The 21,943-nt window shown below is 44.7% G+C and overlaps 1 protein-coding gene across 1 annotated transcript in view; it reads right to left on the bottom strand.

Moving 5' to 3' along the window:
- atrn (attractin) overlaps window positions 1–21,943 on the bottom strand; it is a 76,850-nt gene that overhangs the window by 16,001 nt on the left and 38,906 nt on the right. Inside the window, exon 26 of the mRNA XM_068338490.1 lies at window positions 10,644–10,722. Within this exon, the coding sequence (XP_068194591.1) occupies window positions 10,644–10,722 (79 nt within the window). The remainder of the gene's footprint in view (window positions 1–10,643; window positions 10,723–21,943) is intronic.

Raw genomic sequence — 21,943 nt, 5'->3', positions numbered from 1 at the left:
ACACACACGCCTGCGGATGGACACACACAAACACACACACACACATGCAGTACACACTCTCTACATCAAGACGTTTATTTATTGATGCGTCTGTTTGGAAATGCTGTCGCTGGGAGAGCTCTCAATCATCTTTCAGCATCACTGAAGGAAAACTGTGGACTGAGTTTGGGTGGGGGGGTGGGAGGAGAGGTGGGAGGGGGGGAGGTAGTCTTTGTCTGTGAAGCAATGTTAGCTGCTTGCTGCTTCTAAATCGCTTCATCTTTCACATCTCGGAGGTGGATGCTGAGGACACACGGTGAATACTGACACAGGAGGAGGCTTTGATGCCCCCCCCCCCCTCTATTTCTCCATTGGTCCACGACTCCCCCACCCCTCCTCTGTCCGTGTGGTTCACGTCTCCATCCATCTCACCCCCCCAACCCTTTCATCTTACTCTTGCACATACTGTATGTTGTTAAAAACTCAGCCTCCTCTTCTATAATCAATACCCCATCAAAAAGGAGTCGGGGGTGGGCAGGGTGGGAGGGGGGGGGGTCAAACTATGACAAGTCAAGAAACTTCACTAGAGTTTGAGATAAAATCGGAACACACTGATGGAGGTTAGAAAAGGGGGAGGCTCGTCAATAAGGCAACTGAAGTGACATTTCGCTAAAGATGCTTTTTAGCCAATCGCCAAGCAAAGCGATCCCATTGGTCAAACTGTTTTGGAGGTGTGGTCTTGAAATGGATCTCTTAATCAAACCAATAAGAGCGAAAATGAGATGATAGTTCCCCTGGAACCAGACATAGGGAGTAAAAAGTTGCAGATCTGAAAACGAGTCAGAAACTTTATGTTAAGTTTTCTAATTTTGAATATTTGTTGTATTAATATCTTGGTTTAGAGTATTAAGGAAAATGTTCAGACTGCTGAAGACGTTAAAAGTTGTGGCATCAAATTTAGCAGAATTGGCAGTTTTGGAATAAATTAGTTGTCGTTAAATCACGAAATGAAATGAAATAGAAGTTCTAAGATGAGACGGGCCGTAAGCAGCAGCGGAGGTTCAGTTCCCACGTCACAACAGACGCTTGTGATAAACATTAGCGCGCCGCGACCTTTTCATCGTCACAGTTTGAACAAATCTAAAACAGAGATCTTGGGATGGGAGTATCAAAGTTTTTAGAGCGACAGAAGAAGCGAACTGAAATAGTTTAGATGTTACAGCAAAGGTGGGAGGAGATAAAACAGCCACGAAAAGAAGTGTTAAAAAAAAAAACACGGAGAAGACAGCTGGGGTCGAGATGAAACAGAATGGACAAGTACAGGAGCAGCTCGGGTTTGACAGCGGTTCTGGGCTTATGATAAGCCCTCTGTCGGCACGGTGATGGATGGGAGGTGGTGTGATGGGATGGATGCTACTAGGCCAGGTGGGGGTCACCAGCAGTGCAGTGGGGTCGGAATCGTACTTCATCCTGAATATTGTGAGCATGTAGACACCAGGCGATGATTCCGGGTGTGATTATTCCCATCGTCTCTGTGGAACTGAGATTAGCACGGTTTAGAAGTGTCTCGGGAACTCGGCGGTCACTGACACACACACACACACACACACACACACAGAAAAGTGAATGAAGGAGCAAATCGATGACCACACAACCGATGCGTCGGCGTTCATTCATCCAAATGCATCCACTTGTTTGTTTGCAAACAGAGCCAACGCGCACAAACACATCCCGGAATTATGAGCCTGCTTTCACACGCGTGCACATTTACGCTGGCCGGTTGATTATTCGCATGCAGGTCGTTTTCCTTTTAAATGCAAAAAACTAATCTTTGCTCCGGAGCCGGTGTGGAGGGCGAGCGCTGCAGCGGCGGCCTTCATTGCGTTTTGATGAATCTGCATCGCTGTCATGTCCGATGGGAGTCCTGTTAGCTGGACGGCGTGGAGGAAACCATTAACGCTACTCCCAACAGAGGATGCACCTCCCCAAGATCCTTAGCTTCATGTATGAGTGACCTTCAGAGCTTCCTGATGCTGCTCCTCTTCCCTCCTCATCCTCTCTACCTCTCACTTCAGGATTGATCACCTCAGAAGCGAGGCTTTTGTTCTTTGCGGTTGTGCAGCGACCTCAAGGGAGAGACGGAGAATCTTTAAGAAGCGCTCCAATTAATCCGCCGGCCTGAGAGCGCTTTAAATAATACAGCTGACGCCCCGGCCTCTGCAAATATATTTTCCCTTCATGTCTGCTGGTCGTCACCACCCGTCAATAACTCCCCGATAATAACGAATCGCTCCGGCGTCATTTTTGTGGCTGCTTTTGTTTTGCATCGTTCAAAAGTTGAAGTCAGTTTTCATTAAAAAACCGGCGTCGAAAGTGTCGAATTTACAGCTCGCATTGTGAAGATTTCATTAGCGCTGTTACAAGGAAGTGTTTTACTGTTCAGCATTTCAGGAAATTAGTATCGGTTTTAATTGACAGCTTTTAAAAGTTACGAGCAAACAAAAGTTTAGGATTTAATAATAAAAAAAAAACTTGCTCTAAATGGGTAACAATGTAATAAAGCCTAATCCTGAGATAATTTACTTCTTTATAATGCATTAAATCAAAGCATTACAGGGGTGATGCCTGTTAAAATGATAAAATGTGTCTGCGGACGTTCCTAAATTTGTTTTTTAACTGAATTTATTTGTGAGTTTTATGATTTTAGTTTTGACCCAGTTAAAAAAAAAAAAGCAAGTTCCGTTATCGACCTATCAAGAACCGCTGCGCCACGTGGCAGCAACCTGCAGGGAGAACGTGGCGGGGAGTCTCTAAAAACCTACACACGCGGTGGGGGGGGGTCCAGGCGCCGTTTCGACCTGACGGAACACAAAAGCAGCCTGAGGAACGGTGTCATTACAGGTGGGCGGGGCCGAGGGGAAACTGTGCCGGCCGGGGTCACCTTGACCGATCCATCTCTCTGCCTCAGCAGGAGGGAGGGGGGGGGGTGATGGGAGAGAGACAGTTTCCTCCCGTTTAAAGAGTTCTGCGGAGGCTGAGATAAAGCTCTACGTCTCTGAATCGGTGGAAGAGGTGACGTCCCACCAGCCGAAGAAAAAACAACAAACCCATCGGAGAAGAGTCCGTCGGACCGATGCACTTCATCTCCACTAAGGTCAGATAGTTGGTTTTAGGAACTGCGGGCCTTTGGTTCAATTTTCACTTCCGATTTACTTTTGGAGACAGAAGATTAAAAAACATTAGAATAAACTTTTAAATTAAACCTAATTCATCAGCTGCTTGTTTATTAATGCTACATGACTTTGGGTTCACACAGTACAGCCAGACAACGTAACTGAGCCTGAAAGTAGTGCTGAGGAAGCTGTTCAGAAAGTGATGAGGGTGTCCATAACACTTCTTTGTGCCGCTGCCTTCAAGGTCACACATCCTCTCGTCGGGTCCGTTCACAGCTGAATCCACCCTTCAAGGCTGCGGGAACGGAGCTCTTCAAAATGACACGACCAGGTTTCTTTAGTGCGTCTGAGAATTTCATGTTTACTGAATCCACAGAGACGTCGTTTATACTTCAGTCGCAAAATCTTTTATCCACAAAAAACCTTAAAAACCAGAGTTTGAAACCACTTAAAAACAGAAGCATCTTAAAGCGTATTATTGACCGGACCAATGAGATTAAAGTGGGAGTGGGGGGGGGGGGGGGTAGATATGTCTGTCTGTGAACACCTCACGCTCACATCTGGTATTTGTTCCCGTCTGCTGAAGACAGAAATCCCTTCGGTGATGCCACCGGAATACTGGAATGGGTTTCGCAAAAGTTTGGTTTTACAGCTCTGGTCCTTTTTTCCCTTTTTTTTGTTGTTGCTCGCACCGATTTTTTTTATTTTCTCTGGGCTGATGATGAAAAACGAACTTTATTAAAAACTGCTGGATGTCCCTCCCAGGCTGTAAATGAGGAAGACCATAGATAAAAAAAATCAGCTGGATCAGTTATTTAAAGTTATTTAATACCTAAATTGTGTAGATCTAGATTTGGGCCATTCAACGTTCCCAATCTCCTGTACTTGCATAGCAACTAGAGCAAAAAACGCTTCGTAAGCAGGCGGGGGCCGCAAAGTGAAGCAGGAAGTACCACTTTATGAATCTCTCCTTTTCCTGCTTATGGTGCGAACCGCATTCACATCCAGCCATCTGCTTCTGGGACGGGAGCATCCAGGGGTGGGGGGCCAGAACACGCATTATGGATGATCTGGGAAACTAATGTGATGCGGGGCTCGACGTGCTCGCTGATATCTTCATTGTATTCCAGGACGCTGCTCATTCAGAGGATACCGGTGCCAATCTCTCCCACTCTACTGCGCTTTCACACTCAACCATCTGCTGTGGAATTCGTTGCATGGGAGCCCGTGTAAACACAGTGATGGGGGAGGGCTGGGGGGAGGGGGGGGCTGTGTCAGCAGGAGTGTAAGCAAAGTTGGTGAATGTTTAATTGTGAGCGTGGCGTTGTGTTTATGAGAATCACTTTCGTGTGCTCCCAGAATGACTGATTATAGAGGTGTTATTTATGGGCAGGCGTCTTCTAGACGCCGGCCCAGTTCCATCATTTAGTTCCCCGTGATGGGCAGAAGTCCAATAAGTGGTTCAACATTGCTTAAAGCACTAGATCAGAGGATTAAAAATATATATGTATAAAATGTCATTTTCCATCCATTCCAACTATTTTTTTTAAATCCGCAAAGAAAAACAAATTGGAAAAATTGATCTCTTTGTGAGTTCAGTAATCCCCTCGCGAATTTACGCTTCAATATGCACAGCCTCACCTCATCGCAGACTTTTATTTGGTGGTCACATGATACCATACACACGTGCTATTGGCTGACAGCATCCGGAAGTGCGCTTCGTTCTGAGGCTTACGGCATGCAGCGCATTTCCGTGCATTAACAAAAACACTTAAAAGTGCTTTAAACAGTGGATAAGAGTGTGGGACAAGGTCATACAGATACAAGGACATTTAATAACACTATCGGGAGGGTTCATAAACGTTTAAATTAAATAGATACATACAATAGTTTGTCGTTATATCACTGAATTTTGTTTGTTGGTCCTGGAACCGCGAGTAACGAGGGATTAGTGTGTTTTATATTTTAATTATAAGTTCTGATTTGAGATCTTTAAAGTCCAACTCAAAAGACTTGGAAACAAATCCTGGTGAACTGAAGAGGATGGAGACTTATTTTAAATTCCTCTCATCGATCAGTTCGCGGCGCGGGGCTAGCTTCAAGACTTATCATCCGCAACTTTAGCGATCGCTGCATAAAAACACAACTTTATTCATGATTTAAGCCGAAAGCCCGAATGTTACTGCGGGGATAAGAGCTGTTGTTTGTTCTAATATAAAAAAAACAGACAGAAGGCGGGTGAACTTCCAGGTTAATAATGTTAAAGTGGGGGGGGGAGTCGGGGAATGGCTTCCCAGCAGCTTGCCTTGTTCAGGCCTCAGATCTTTCCTCTGATCTGCTCCCATTGTTCAGAATCCGTTACGGGAGGACGGCACAGCATCCCTGATGGGATCAAAGGGGGACGCTTCGTTCTCAGCAGGGAAATATTAGATGTGTTCAGAAAAAGAGAGAGAGAGACAGAGAAAGAGGACTTTTTGGGGAAGCTGCACCTCTGCCCATCACCTCATTACCAACTCACAACCTGGTCCCGTAAAAAATCTGATCGGGAAAAAAAAAAGAAAAAAGTTTACACATCACGCGCCATTGAGCAGGTTTCCACTCATTTTATGACATAATGGCAGGGATTTCTAACAGGGACCTGGGCCTTGGTTGACATTAATATTTATGGCAGGAGGATGGCGGAAGAGGTGAGGAGGGGGGGGGGCTTAATGGGGTAATAAATATGTGAGGGTATCTGGAGTCATTTATGCCACTTCCTCTTACTCACTCCCTCCTCTTGGCGGCACGCCTCTGGCGTAGCGTAAAAAATCTACAGCGCAGTCAATCACGATGGGATGCCACGGCAACCATCACGGACGTTTTGCAATTCTGTCAATACCTCAGGGTGCAATACGTGTCTCGTGCATGTCATGTTATGGATTATTTATGTCTCGTACGACGACGATGAATGTCAGATAAATGCAGGCGGTGTCGTTATGGGGGGGGGGGGGGATCAGAAGGATGTAACGGTAAAAAGAAATGCAAAGAGGCAAAAACCGAGGGGCCATATTGAAATTATTCCTCGCAACTGTGTTATTAGAATAATATTGCGCATCACAGAGTCATTGAAAGATTTTTTTATGAGCTTCTTTATGAATCAATTCTGTGTCCAGGTGGTAAAAAACTGAAAACAGTCGGGGCTTCAAATCTTATTCGGTAGTAGAAGAGAGTAAAATGAGACTTTTTGTCCCTAGGCAACTTAAAAAAAACACAAAAAAAAGTATGTAAAAGTGGTGCCGTTATTACAGTATTTTGCATCATGATATATTACCCCACCACTGGAGGCTTCTGTTGGATCTCTGCTCTAATTAACTAGCTGCTTCATCTCGATTTAAAAAAAAAAAAAAAAAATCTTTTATCATCCGTGTCCGTTATCGGCCTCCTAGAGCGGCGCCCGAAACCTGTCTGCGTGGCTCTAATAGTTGGGTCCTGATGAAAAGAACGTTACCCTCCTCCCCGGGCGATCTGGTCTCTCTTTACAGATTAACTGCACTTTAAGTGAATAAAAAAGTCGCGCTATCATGACTGATTTCGGCTAACGGTAGCGGCTCTTGATACCTCCTGCACTCAAACATTCCAGCAGGAATTATTAACCGGCGTCGTTCACGCCAGTCAGTCATGGCGGGACTTGTTCTGACAAAAAAAAAAGGGCCAGAACTTTCTGCGGCGCCGTTTCTACAGCGGTTGGTTCTGTCTGTCTGTCGCCATCTGCCAGCTCCGACACCTTCAAAGAAACGCCAGGGCTCAGAAGAAGGCTTTGATGAAGACTAGGACGCGACAGAAGTACACACACATTTTACACATCCAAAGCAAACAGACGCACGGCAAAAAAAAAACACACACACACACGCGATGGGAGCGCGCGCCCCATATAAAAACACGCCAACACGTACGTAACAGCCCAACAGGTGGGAGACGGGATGTTCCAAGAAACCTTCAACAGCATCGAAGAAGAGCCTCTAAAGCTTACTGGTGGTTGACCACAGCGGAGAGCGGTAAGTTGATTTCAGACCTCTCTCACAATGACATTTACAATTCAGGGCTTCAGCTGACACTGTTATACAGAGAGACCTACAATGACTACGACACGACAAGCCTAAACTCCCTGAAGTCAGACGACGAGCTACCGGGACCCAAGGCCCAGCCATGACCACGGTCAGGTGACTACGGGCACAATTAGTGGTAAATGTGTGTCGCCGATCGGCTGACGCAAGCAGCGGGTAACGCTAAAGAATCGGGGGTGGGGGGTGAACGTCGGGGGGGTATGGCGCCCGGGGGGACGGGGCTGTAAAAGAACAGAACGGTCCTGGTGTCAAAGAATCAGACGGGCTGTAACGAGAGAGCCGACCTCACGGAAAAACATGATTAGCTTCCTGTTTGCCGGAAATTATGTGTCACGATGTGTTAGCGGAGTGCAAAGGCAGGTCTGCTGTGTGTGACCGTGTGCATGTTTCTGCAGGAGCAGGACAAGGTAATTATTGTTAAAAATGAAACTAGAAATGAAGTTCCTTCACGGTGACAAAATGAGATTCTAATCTGGGCCGTTTCTTGATTTGTAATATTGTGTGTGTGTGTGTGTGTGTGTGTGTGTGTGTGTGTGTGTGTGTGTGTGTGTGTGTGTGTGTGTGTGTGTGTGTGTGTGTGAGAGAGACAATATAAAATTCTCAGCTTTGAAAATCCTTGTCCGCTAAAGCCAGACTTGATATTGATGAAAAATTCCTTCCTTCGTGCGACTAAAACACACAAACGCATCAGAGATTACTGTTCGAGGCTCAGCCTCTGGTCCGCCACGCATCTATGGGTGTAGCTCAAGTTGAAATATCGACGTGCAACGCCGCAAGAAGAGCCGTAACCATCGCCACGGAGGCGTCTCATCTCGTACTCCTCATGCAAGGCCTGAATCTAATCCACAAATCGCAGGATTGCAGGGGGTGGAGACCTAACAGCAGGAAGGAGGGGGAGGGATCTTGGAGTTTGTCACTCTTCGCCGTGCAAAAGAAACTTCTACGACTCTTGTCTGGGTCATTATTTTGGGCAGCAGATGCAAGAGTGAAAATGTTGACCTCCAGAAAGAGCTGCTCTGACTCAGAAGGGCAAACGTGTCATAATCATCATCATCACGTCTCCCCCCGGAACAGCTGCTCTCCGCTGGCGTTCCCGCCTCCGTCGGTCACCTCTCAGATGACGACATTAATCCTCGATAAATGGTCAAGCGACGGTTGGCCACCCACGGGTTGGAGCAGCGAGTAGAATCCTGAAGTTATTCACGTCGTTTGCAAATTTCCTGAACTAAAATGACACTAAAATGTGTCAAACCTTCCTTTAAGTGAAGCTGTGGATGTTAATGTCTTCATGACCCCTCTGTTCATGTGGAAGTTAGTGGAACGTAAGAGTTTCTCTACTTTCCCCAACAGAAGTGGATATTTTCATAAACGCCTCAGGGAAGCAGATCCATGGCAGGAATCCTCGCCAGCCGGCTGTCATCCAAACGCTTTTCCAGGTGTTGGTCGATTTTAATAGTGACCCCACAGTCCCCTGTCCTCTTCACAAAGGTCCGGTGCTAATCGCTAATGTGATGGAGGGGGGGGGGGGGCGGATTGGGAGCAGGTGAAGGAGAGGCGTCCAGAGGTGACGGGATAGCGTTGCCCTGGAGACCAGGTGACAGCCAATGGGGGCTTCAGCTGGCGCGGTAAACCAAAGGTTCACGTGAACCTTGGAATTAGCTCGACTGTCCACAGACGCACCTGGATACGCGACCTGACAGGTGGTTCAAACCATCGGGGTGGGGGGGGCAAACAATGCAGAAACGTTCTGACATTTCAAGAAGCGAGAATTGAATATGCAGAAAATGTGGCGGCGTCTCTTCATAGTCGACGCTTCCTTTCACTTAGCGAAGATTCTACCAACGGCTCGCAGACACGGACCGCTACTTGAGTCTCATCAGCTTCCGTCAGTCAAACGGCGAAGCGAGAGAAAACGTGTCACTGTTTCCTGAGGAAATAAAATGCTGCCAAGGCTGCTTGGATAACGGCTTTAAACCAGAAGGGCACATCCCAATGCCAAGACTACGGCATGCAAACCTGCAGGTACAGCCACAGGTTTGCAGGTCTTTTATTTGTCCAATTTTTCACCCAACAACCACCAAGTTTCAGGAAAGTGAAAGTGATGAGTAGTTTGTCTGTAATCAAGCCGACAAACAAACCCGACTGAAAACAGGACAGTCCTTGGTTGGACGTAATAAAGCCATAAAACGAGTAAATCTATTGTGGCTGCTGTCATCTCAGTGGGGATAAAGCAATCACATTGGAGCTTTGTCAGAATGCCTGCTTTCTGTCTGTCAGCAGTGTGTGTGTGTGTGTGTGTGCGTGCGTGCATGCATGTCTCTTTTAAAACTAGGTTAATGTCACCGACGCTTAAAACCTGAAGTGTGTCGTATTTCAAACGCCAGTTTTCCAATACAGACATGATACAAACAAAACAACGGACTCCTTCTAAAATTTTTTTTTTTTTTTTTAAAGATGATTGATATTTTTAAATGATTCAATTTACACGGAATTGATTAAAATAATTTGTGGACCCTGCAGAACTTTTGACATCCTATTGAGACTTTTCAGTCAAAGCTGCGTGTTTAGCCTGATATCAAAGTCAACTTTTTTCAGATGTTGTACGGTTGTCAACATTTGGATATGAACTACGTTGACACATCCATGGCTTCCACGTGTCTCAGTTGAATCTGATGCATCAACATCTCTATAGCTGTGCTCTTTTTTATTTTACTTTTACTTGCATTGAACTTTGAAGGAGCACATTTTTCCATGGCTGTACGCTCAAATCATCTGCATCTTATATAATCTGAGGTTTTTCTATTTTCTCTGTGTGTTTCTAGAAAATCCATCACAGCAATCAAGTGAGCTGCAGATCTAAGTATCTTCTAGGCTTTTAATACCAGCCTGTCAGGAAGACATAGCTGCATGTTAAAAAGAGGATAAGCTAGAACAGCATTCAGCGCCGCGCACATCTCCACTGAAGATGAACAGTCCTACACGTCTCACATTAGCTTTTTCAACAGAATAAATACGGGATGAAATCAGACCCACAAATACAAATCTAGCCTGACCGACCCGGCTCCATCTGTCCAGGAAGTTTTTGTCTAAATCAGTTCATTAGCTCCATTATTCTCCTGGGTGGAGGTGAAAGGGCCAACAGTTAAATAAGCCCAGGCTTATTTTTCAGGATATCGCTCAGATTTAAGTGAAGTACCAGCAAGAAGGGATGGATTTTCATATAGTTTTTAAAAAAAATACATTAAATATAGTATAGTTTTTTTTTTAAATCAGGAACTGTGGCGCTTTAAGATCCTTTGGTTATAAGAAAGTAGAACAAATCAAACTACTAACAACTAAATGCATTTTGGTGCAGCAGAGATTGATCACCGTCACAAGTCAGACTTACTTCTCGTCGCCGTGACGCCCAGCAGCTTTGTTTGATCTTCCAGACGACAGCGGCCACCAGGAGGAGCGACAGGAAGCAGCTAAAGACAAGCAGGACAAGAAAGACATGAAGCACAAGGGAGCAGAAAAAAAAAAAAAAAAGAATCACGACAAGAGAAATGACAAAGCAGGATTGCCACGTGTGGCTAACGAGTCCGTGACATGCATCAGCTCCAGTCATGCATAAATTAATCAATCAGCAGTGATTTTCTCCTCGGAGTTCATGTATATTCAGTGTTTTGGTTTGACTCTTGCCAGAGGAGGTGATTACAGTCACATCGATCTGAATTCATCTTAATGAGATGCAGGGATGAAGCTCGTGGACAACCTTCTGCTTTTTAGCCTCCTGAGCTGCAGAGAAGAAAACTAGAAGGTAGATTTGAGCCATCGCTGCAGATCGTCTCTGTTATACTGTCCATCTACAGCCCATTATGTCATTATGATATTACTGAAAGCTCCTCCTACAAGTTATCCCATAAATCGAGATTCAAATCAGGGAGCGCAACCCTCCATCGACGCGTTTCCCAGTCCAAAGCCGGGTTTGAGAGTTGATTGGTCATCCTCCTCGATAATGCTGTGCCAACGGCAGATCGTCACCATCGGATTGAGTCTTCTTCTCAACAACGAAACCAAATACAAGTCATATTTGATTAAAATCGTTATAAACTGTCAAATGGAAACACTAGTAGCTTCTTCAGTGCCGCCAAGCTAGCAGCGGTGATCCCAGGACGTTCATTGGAATAAATAGGTTACAACTTATGAAAGATGCTCTCATTATGCAGGACGGTTTGCATCCATGTTTTTTAGATACATTTTCTTGTAGTGAAATAAGCACAAGGCCGATCTTGACCCCCACCTCTCAAAAGAACCCAAATCAAAGATCATCAACCAAAGAGCAGAATCTAAATCGCTAAAACAATGTTAAACTACAAACCAGACCTAAATAAGGTCTTAAGATTAATGAAATTCCTGATTCCTGATGTGGGATTAGCGGATACAAATCCATCCAATCTGTTCCAGACTATTCCATCTCATCTATAAACAGACAAAGATGTTCATGTGACCTCCGTCTAACTCAATAACCAAACAGCGAGGAGTAAAGCCAGCGTCACACGTTTGAAACTAAACAACGGAGGATGATCACTGGCGACCAAAACAGGAAGTGTAAGCGAAAAATTGTGCGAGACAAAGGAAACTCAAGAGGTTCAATAGAGTGGGATCACACGCCTTGTTTCTGGATCACACCTGTTCAAGCTAACATACACCCCCATTCGTGAACACACTTTGACTGTGATTTTAATTCCGACTTGCATTACTTTATGACTCCTTTTTGTTCCGGGTTGATTCTCCACCTCTGAGTGTTAACACCGAGAATCATCTTTGTCATCCTGAATTCTTTTTTCTTCTCTCTGTTCCTTCGACTGGAGAGGATTATTTTTTTGGCACTGCAGGGTTTTTTTTTTCCTTTCCCTACAACGTTTATGATGTTAGCGTGTGCGTGGTCCGACTTCTCACACTTCCTCTGGCTGCTTTCACGCTTGCAGTGAAAAAAACTGTGATGAGGACGAGGGAAAAACAAAAATAAAGACATTTTGGTTGTTTTGTGTGTGTGTTTGTGTGTGTATGTGCCACGCATCAGAGACGATCTGAGCTTCGTCCCCAGACTGTCGGGTCTTTGCTGATTTCCTGTCACCGCTCTTGCAGCCCAGACTCTCTTTATTTCAGCTCATGTCATCGTCGGAAACTGTCTGCAGATGATCCGAGCATCACGACGTCGAGACATCGAAAACCTCTGATTCCAAAATCAACTCAATCTTTCCTAAAGGAAAAAAAAGTATTTGCACTTTCTCTGTCTTATCTAGGACGACTGAATACACAAAGGTTTGCCTAAAAAAACTAAAAACTATTACAGTTCTAAAATTTGAAAAGCTTACTTTAATATAAGGGCCTGGAATTCATTGTGATTAAATTTTCATTCCACTGTTAATTTTTACATCTCAAACCAGGCAGTGAAGAAGAGTTAGAAATAAGCTTGCTTTGTAGAAATTCTCTTTGTGGAGATTAAAGTTTTATTCAAGAGTTATTCCTCCCTTAAGACTGGCAGAAAACTGTTGATCTTGACATATAAATATATATAAATGTACATTCAGTGTCTTGATGTGCAGCTGATTTACTCTTTTTTTACTCCAAATTTAACAACGGCTTCAGAATGCAACGCAAATGTAGCTGGAAACAAGCGACTTCCCTCGCTCCTTCTAATCCCGTTACGAGTCGACTCAAACCTGGTGTTCACACCCGACCTGAGCGATCAGATGTCAAGTGGACGCACTTGAGACAAAAGCAGGACACGTCGTCGTCTGATTGGCTCTCACAAACAACAACAAGAAGCCACAGCAACAAGCTTAATAGATTATCCACCGTTTAATTTCTTTTTGCTTTATGCAAATTGCATTTCTCACCTGCCGTGGTGAGAATGCAATGTTTTTGATTATACCGTCAACAGAGTTTAGCGCTTGCGCTAGTAAACACAATAAACCAGGCTCCTTAAAACTTGTGTTGTAAGCTGGAAGTCGGGAGGAACTTAATCTTTGCTGAACATCGACAGCAAATTGAAAATTATTTGTGCCTTGTTGTGAAATTAACATTAAACATGATACAGTACACAGTGGAAGCTTGTTCCCCAATCACTACATTGGTTTTTTCTATAATGAAACCCTGAACAGCTTGCAAAAATGAGTTCATGTTTCAGCACAACTTCTCCAGATGTGAGCTTTTTGTTAAGACCCCATGTAGATTTTTTTCCCCAACTTTTACCACCTTTATAATCAAAAGTCTGCCCATTTCAATACCGATGTCGATGCATCAGATCTGCCCACCCTATGCGTGTCTTTCAACTGTCACCCATTCAAAAAAAAAAAAAAAATTTCCCTCATCCCCTCCAAAGCTGGAGGGGATTCTTAAGCGATCCGGCTGCTCGAGCGTCTTATTGATCCCGCTTCCTGCTTGCAGCTTAAAGTGCGACACGGCGCTGATGAACAACCGGCGAACAGATACCAGGGCCGTCATCAAAGGCTTCCCTGCTCAGCGGGGTGGGAGGGGGAAGAGAGAGACAGAAGATGGGAGGGAAAGCAGAAGGAAAGACAAACGGACAGATGGAGACAGCCATGGTGAAAGACGGAGAGATGAAGGGGAAAAAATGAAATTTAGAAGAGGAAGTTTAAGTCTGTGAAATTGACAAAGTTAAGAGAAATGCATTTGGTGGGATATAAGATGCTAAGAGCTAATCGATCGCTAGGCTGATACTTGTTTGCCCTACAAGTAAGTCAGTAAGTAAAGCCATCATCAGGTCAGATTAGCTGCCAGAAGCTGTGAGCGGGGTTACAATCGAGGGTTCAGGGACCCTCCAATGGGTAGATGGCCCCTATTAGCATGTCAGCTACAGGTAGTTCATATATAAGCTAGTTATCAGTCTGCCTCGAATATTTGCTCAATAATCAAGTGTGGTTTTTTCTCATTTGCTGCAAGTTGCAAGATTATTGGATCAATTACTGCTCCATTCAATGCTTTATAATAAAAAAAAATTTATGATCGGAATAATAAAATAAAGGTCAAACAAAATAAGAAGATTTTTTCTCAGTTTTGACTTTGAAAATGACTACCATTAGGTTGAAAATCTGTTAAGCATCAAATTCCAGTCGCACATTTCGTCTTGTAGACTAAAGCCATCAAATTGACCACGTGAGCTCTCCAAGCATCTGAGCATTTTGTTGTCAACCAAACGGAGACCAAAGGACAAAGACTGAAAAGAGAAGTATGGAGGGAAGTTGGCTGAGTTCATCGGCCCCCACCACCACCACCCATCACTCTCACAGGGAACAGAAATGAACTTCCGCCGGTAAGACGCTGATTAACGTGAATCACCTGCAGCGATCGCACCTCCATGTTCCAAGTGAACACCTAAATATAGCATCGTCTGATACGGTGACCTTTTGAAATCTAATTCCTGTGTCGATGAATCCCCTTTCCCCCAAACTACAGGCTAAGAAACGACGGACGCCGTCCATTTCGGCGGCAGAGGGAGTGAGCGTATTACTGCCATGAGCTGCTGAGGCCAGAGAGGTGAGCGCTGGCGTGTCATTGGCTAACCTGACAGCAAGACAACAGCCACAGGGCAAACACCAGCAGCCCGGCTCTGCTGACTACAGCCAGCTGAATACTAATCCCGCAGCCTGGCTGCCGCTGTTGGCTTTTACTCCGAGGTGGGAAATTCAACCTGCTCCGTTTCATTTTCACTGTGGCTGATAAGTTTGTCTACTGAACCACACAAGAGCCAGCATTCGGTCAAAGTTCTTTTTCTGCCGTGCACTCATCGTGACAAAAAAATAAATAAAAAAAACCACTGCAGAAGTCTGGGTGGCGGGTGCGAAAAGTCTACCCCAGCTGACATAGATGCAATGCAAGGTTCAGCATGTCTGGGAATACAAATTCCCCTATAATCTCCTTCAGCTTTGCATTGATTGCTCGGTCTCTCCTCACATAAAAAGAACCCGTGAAGAGAGACTAAACTCTCTCCATTGTGTGTGGTAAAGGAGGAGGAAAAAAAAGCTCAACGAAATTTGGCTTGTTCTTTGAGGCGATGTGGCAACAAAGAAAGAAGCCCAGTGTGGACAGGTTTACAGACTGAACTTAACACTGAGTTGGATTCTGCTGCTCCCGATACCAATTTGCAGATGTTAATTACAAACAGATAATTAAATTTGCCCTGGGCGGTATCCCTTCACCTCTTAAAACATGAGACCCGTTACAACTCATTAACAGCAGTAGTTTAGAAAATGTTTCTCAAAATAGGACGTTCAATTGAGGAAAAACGGACGGTCCTGGGTTCTCTGTGGGATAGTTTGCATGTTTTCTGCACATTTCACCTTCAACGGGCGTAGAGAATAAAAAAGACGGATCAACTCTTCTTTTCTGTAAGTCATCACGTGTCTGAGGCTCCTGCCATGAGATGGCAGCTCACGTGAATTCCGTGAAGAGAGCGCGGCCAACCCTTAAGAGCCGTTAAAGCGAGGGAGTGGACGTGAGGAGGCCGACAGGATGGGAAGAAAAGACTGACCCCCCCCACCCTCCTATGGGGACGCCGCCGCCGCGCTTTACGGCCAGGTTCACGTTCCCTTTGCTCTCCTCCCTGACTCATTACAGGTGAGGAAGAGGAGGAGCAGTAAAAAAAAAAGGAAAGACTATGAATCAAATCAACTGATCTGAATCATTTATTATTAATGAGACGGGGGCCGGCTTTCAGCCCCACGCGGACCTATCAATGGGAAGGTTTAGCTGCAAGGCGCTAGCTGCAATCTCGCTATTTGCTCCGTCTTATTTTTTTTTTTGCATCTCTTTCTTGCTCTTTGCTGATGACCCGACTATGAGGTCAGGTACAGAAGGAAAATGTTAAAGAATGTAAAAGGTAGGGGGGGTGGGGGGTGGGGGGGGCAAGAGTTGAAGGAGGAGGGAGTGAAGAGAGAAGAACAGCATGAAAGCAGGGAGATAGGGGAAGGGAGATGAAGAGGTGGTGATGATGTGTGGAAAGAAAAAGAAATACAGGATGACAAGTGTGCAAAAGAGAGGTAGAGGCGAATAAAGGAGGTAAAGCAGGGAGGTAAACAGATGGAACAGTTCAGATAAAGATGGAGAGAAAAAGCAAGAGAAGACCAGAGAGCTGGGGGGAGAGGGGATTCTTTTACACGACTGGAAGCAGTCCCTGCTGAGTGCCCAGGGAGGCCCCTTAGGACAGACACGTATGAATGTGTGTTGAGTGTCTATCTGAGGTGCTACCCCCCCCACCCCCTCATCATCTCAGGTATCTCAGGGGAGAGACAGAAAATAGAGGAAAGTGCTCGCTGTCAGTCAACGCAGCGAGGAGCAAGCGAAGGGCAAAGACTGAACCGTGTGTGTGTGTGTGTGTGTGAGCGTTAGCGTGTGGCTGGAAGAAAAGCACGCACAAACAAAGTGTGTGCAAACAAGAAAGCTGTCGGATTTCCATACAAACATTTCCAGAAAGTTGGTAAAGGAAGGAAACCAAGGGGTTCTGCAGCGAGAGGCGCTTTGCATCCTTTGAACCGAACGAAGCTCCGTTCCAAAGTCGTGACGAGTGATTTCTTTTCCACACAAACACGGCGAAGAGAACACCTTCACCTTTACGCGTTCCTAATGAATTCATGAATTAGTTTGATTTGGGCGTCCAGCTTCTGATTTTATGTCTTGTGTATTTGTGGCTTCGACTTAGATATGCAGTTTAACAGTCTCTGATAAGGTCAAGGACTTCTGAGTGTCGATATCTGTGGATTAGTTGCTCCAAATTATTTCCCATCGACCTTTGAGGATCAGTCAAACGTTATCGATGATGTCACTCCGCTAGCCGTTAGTTATAATGTCAATACACGTCTTCTTTCTTACTTAACAGATACTAAATTAGAAAGTATTTTCATGCCAGTCATACTTATAAAGAACTTTAAGCTGCAGAAAATGCAACTTGACAGATTTAATAAATTAAGTTTGTCTTTGGGTTCGGGCTGAAAAAGATTTAAATGCAGTCCACGATGAATAATTTAAAAAGAAAAACATTTTGTCCAACAACTATCCATTTCTTTTTTATTTAATATATCTGTTTATACAACTCCAGTATTTATTCGACAGCTAAAATTATAGCTATGGTTTGTGTTGTTGTGCTGCACAGTCCTCCACACTCTGCTCTGCCGTCAATCACCCATCACCTCTACTGTCACCGGCGCCGCTGACGCTGATGCCGCCAGACGTTTGTGTACAAACACAAAATGTGTGCGAGAGGGAACGGCGAGCGTTCGATGTCATCATTGTTTGGGGTCAACATCACTTTTATTTCTCAACAGTCACGGTGATGGATCTCCGCTGGAGATCCAGGAGACAGAAAAGGTCTCCACTCGATAATGAAGCCACCGAGAACAAATACCACGGCGGAATAATTGGGAATGATCCGATACTAATAAACAGATTGAAGTCGTTTTTTTAAAGGACACTTGGAATTGACTGAAATGGGTTCGAGGGCAACGTGTGTTCTCCCGTTTTAAAAATATACAAGAGAAAAGTAAGCGGCGACCATTAAAGGATGCATGTGGCCCAGCTGTGTGTCCAAAAAAATGCTTTGGAGACAATTTCTATGCAAATGTCTCGACCCAAGATGATGATCGCATGGAATAAAATTATTCATGTTCCTTTGCACTTCACTTCCAGATGCCAAAATATGCATGAGGGGCCGCGACATCACCTTGAAGAGCCCGGGACCGACGAACGGAGCTCCACACTGAGAAACTGCCAAACGATTACTTCTTCCTGTGTCTTTGTGGAAATAATAAAACTACGTTAGCAAGTTAGAAATGCCTCAAAAGTAAAATCAAGAGAAGAACAGCACTTGTGAAAAACCGGTCCTGTCTGCAGGCAAAGCAAAGACCATGAATAAATAATTCAAGGGAGGGGTCGCTGCTCTTTCTCTTAATTTTAATGCTGGACCAAACAGAAAAGTCAAATAAGAAAGTGAATTGGAACTTCTCTCTGCATACGGTTTGTTAACCCAAGAGTACTACAGATGCAGTATTTGCTTTGAGGATGTTGATAGAGAAGAACAGAGAAGGCCAGAGGGAGCTGCCTTGTGTTTTTGTGGTTCTGGAGAAAGCTGATGACAGGGTGCCCAGAGAGGAACTGTGGTATTGTATGAGGAAGTCTGGAGTGGCAGAGAAGTATGTTAGAGCGGTGCAGGACATGTATGAGGACTGTAAGACAGTGGTGAGGTGTGCTGTAGGTGTGACAGAGGAGTTCAAGGTGGAGGTGGGACTGCATCAGGGATCAGCTCTGAGCCCCTTCTTGTTGCTATGGTGATGGACAGGCTGACAGACGAGGTTAGACAGGAATCTCCATGGACTATGATGTTTGCAGATGACATTGTGACCTGCAGTGAGAGCAGGGAACAGGTGGAGGAGAAGCTAGAGAGGTGGAGGTTTGTCCTGGAAAGGAGAGGAATGAAGGTTAGCCGCAGTAAGACAGAGTACATGTGTGTGAATGAGAGGGACCCAAGTGGAAGAGTGAGGTTACAGGGAGAAGAGATCAAGAAGGTGGAGGATTTTAAGTACTTAGGCTCAACAGTCCAGAGCAATGGAGAGTGTGGAAAACAGGTGAATAAGCGTGTACAGGCAGGATGGAACGGGTGGAGGAAAGTGTCAGGTGTGATGAGTGATAGAAGAGTTTCAGCTAAAATGAAAGGAAAGGTGTACAAAACTGTGGTGAGACCAGCGATGTTGTTTGGTCTAGAGACAGTGTCACTGAAGAAAAGACAGGAGACAGAGCTGGAGGTAGCAGAGATGAAGATGCTGAGGTTCTCTCTGGGAGTGACCAGGAAAGAGGAAAGCAAACATGTCCAGAGTAGAGATAGTGAATATATTGGTAGAAGGATGCTGAGTTTTGAACTGCCAGGCAGGAGGCCTAGAGGAAGACCAAAGAGGAGGTTTATGGATGTAGTGAAAGAGGACATGAAGGTAGTTGGTGTGAGAGAAGAGGATGCAGAAGACAGGGTTAGATGGAGGCAACTGATTGGCTGTGGCGACCCCTGAAGGGAAAAGCCGAAAGAAGAAGACTGTTTGTTAACCCAGACATTGAAAAACACATTTGCAAATGTACATCTTAAATTTTGTGTGAAGAACTTGCGTGAAGGAAAAAATTCTAAATTCAACCACTGTGCTCCTGAATCAAATATTCAGTTTTGCAGCCGCCCTAAACTTATCTGAAACAGACAGTTTGAAGCTAATTAGCCGGCTAACCGGGGACCGTGGTGACAAAATATTTGAGTTAGGTTTTAAACCGTGAATGTAAATTTGTTGAATAGTTCTGCATGCACAATTTGATCATTTATCATGCTTTTTCCCATGCTTTATGTAACAAGACCCCCATGGATCCAGGCCTGGTTCAGTCAACAGGAAGTCTTATTTTTGCACCTCCAGACTGACATAGAGGGAGAGGATCAAGCAGAGGCCCCTGCTGTATAAACTGCCCACATTAAACCCAGACCTGCTGGTTAAAAAGGTTTCACTGCATCGTCCTCAGAACACGGGGTTGAAGCCCCCGATGGGGGGAGGATGGAGGAGCAGCAGAAAGTGAGCAGAGACGTGGTGGCGTCGACCCCAATCACCTCTCGACTATAACGAGATAAAGGCTTCAGAAGGAGGTCGGCGAGTGGAATCACACCGCTGCATGCTGATGGGGGTCGGGGAGGGGCGGGGGGAGCAGCACCAAGTGATGGAGTACAGAAACTCCGCATCGCAAACGCCAAAACATAAATCAGTGAGGGAAGTCTCTCCTGATGAATACCAACAGGTCCGACGGTGGGGACCGAAGCGTCCGATTCGGACAAACTGTGAAGTACATCTGAGTCTCATTTGTCTGTTTCACAGAGGAGAGGATTTAAATCTCCTCGGTGGCTCCGGGGTGAATCATTCGTGTCATTAAATCCCAACCACCCACACACACACGCACACACACACAAAAGCCCGGACTTGGCTCGGGAAAGCTCGCCTGCTGGTAGCCATTGTTTTAATGCCTCCACTCCAACCAAATTACATCTCCCCTCTGTTCAGACATCCGGCAAAACAGTGGGAATCGCTAATTATTTTAAACACGCGGCAATGATAACACGCTGCAAAAGTTATGTGACTTATGATGTTTGAACGCGTTTTAAATTTGAACAATTCATCCCAAAGAGGACGGCAGTTTTTGCAAACTGTTCCCCTGAACTCATCCATGTCAGGTATTCCCGGTTTAATGTTTTTTGAACATGCTGGAACTCCAGGATCTCCTCCAGAAGCTCCAACAGGCTCCGTGAATAGAAGATATAAGATATAAGATACGTATCACGATACAGCGGTTCCAAGACAATATATCATGGGTAACATGTTTGTTTATTTCTCTGTTCTTTGTGTTTACACTGAAGACAAAAAAACTCATAAATTAAAAGTTTGCTTCTTCAAGTGTCTGAATATTTTACTTTGTAGGACCCGTTCTGAAATGAGCCCCATGCAGCTGAACAAATTGTTTCCTCCTTTGTTTTTCTTTCTCTGAGAACTACACTCACATATAAATGATTCTCTCCCGTTGTTTTTTAAATTATTACGAATGGCGTGAAACTTGCAGGTGATTTCTTTTTTTTTTCGGTGAATAGTGAAGCGGCTGTAAATGTTTTCATTCCAAAAGTGATGTCAAACCCACGTATATCGTGGGACAATCAAAACCAAACAAAAAAAACAAAAAAAAAGAAGAAGTTGTAAACAGTTCTGACATGACAGAGGGAACAGAACTCAACTTTTTTAGCTTCTAAAATAATTGTTGTCGGCAGCTCTGATAGAGCTTGGGATTTAGACGCAAATCAAAACATTTTCCTTTAACAGTCGGAAGAAACAGACTTGAGTTTCTGACTCCTGACACTTTCGGGTGAATAAAAGCTCTGCTGGCGTCGGGGCTTCGCGTCCCGCTGGGACCAGTCATGTATAAAAAAAGGAAATGCAAGCACTCGCAGTGGATGAAAGAGCCCACCAGACACATGATTTATTTTAATATTAGCTGTGGAGCAGCACAGATGTTCAGGGAGGTGCATTCTCAGGGGGGGAGCAGATTTTTCTGGGACATCAGGCACCGGTGGCACGCCGACTATTATTGGGTTAAGTCATGTTTTTGAGGAAGTAAACACGACAGCGAGCTAATTTGGGGATATTGTTCTAGAACAGTTGGGGAAAAACTTCTTCCATCAGACTTGTGTCTTTCAGATACACGTCGGACGATCCCGTCGTAGGTCAAAGGTCACAAACACCTGATCGCTCGATTCACTTTCACTGCGTTTTGTCACTCCTGTTCTGCTTGTGCTTCTTTATTTCTTTCTTTTCTGCAAAACAAGCTGATTTAAAGTGGATAAAACACATAGCAGTAATTTTCCCACGCGTACAGACATTAATTTAATCCTCCATGATGCACAAATATGTAATACTCTGCAGGATAAACCCGCTCATGAACACAATCGACGACTGAGCTTCTCATAAACAAACCAACTTTAGTTTTTTTTCCCTTTTGAGGGAACTTGGGACGAGTTTGATGTTAGAGAAATGTAGGATACGCGACGCAGAACGTCAGACTTTAAATAAAGTGCCCGTGACAAATATGTCCCTGCTAACAATGTTTGAAAAAAAAAAATCCTGC

Source organism: Antennarius striatus, chromosome 17 (genome assembly GCF_040054535.1).
Source record: "Antennarius striatus isolate MH-2024 chromosome 17, ASM4005453v1, whole genome shotgun sequence".
Lineage (NCBI taxonomy): Eukaryota > Metazoa > Chordata > Actinopteri > Lophiiformes > Antennariidae > Antennarius > Antennarius striatus.
Note: the sequence above shows the minus strand (reverse complement) of the source record. Positions and strands in the feature narration are given on the sequence as shown.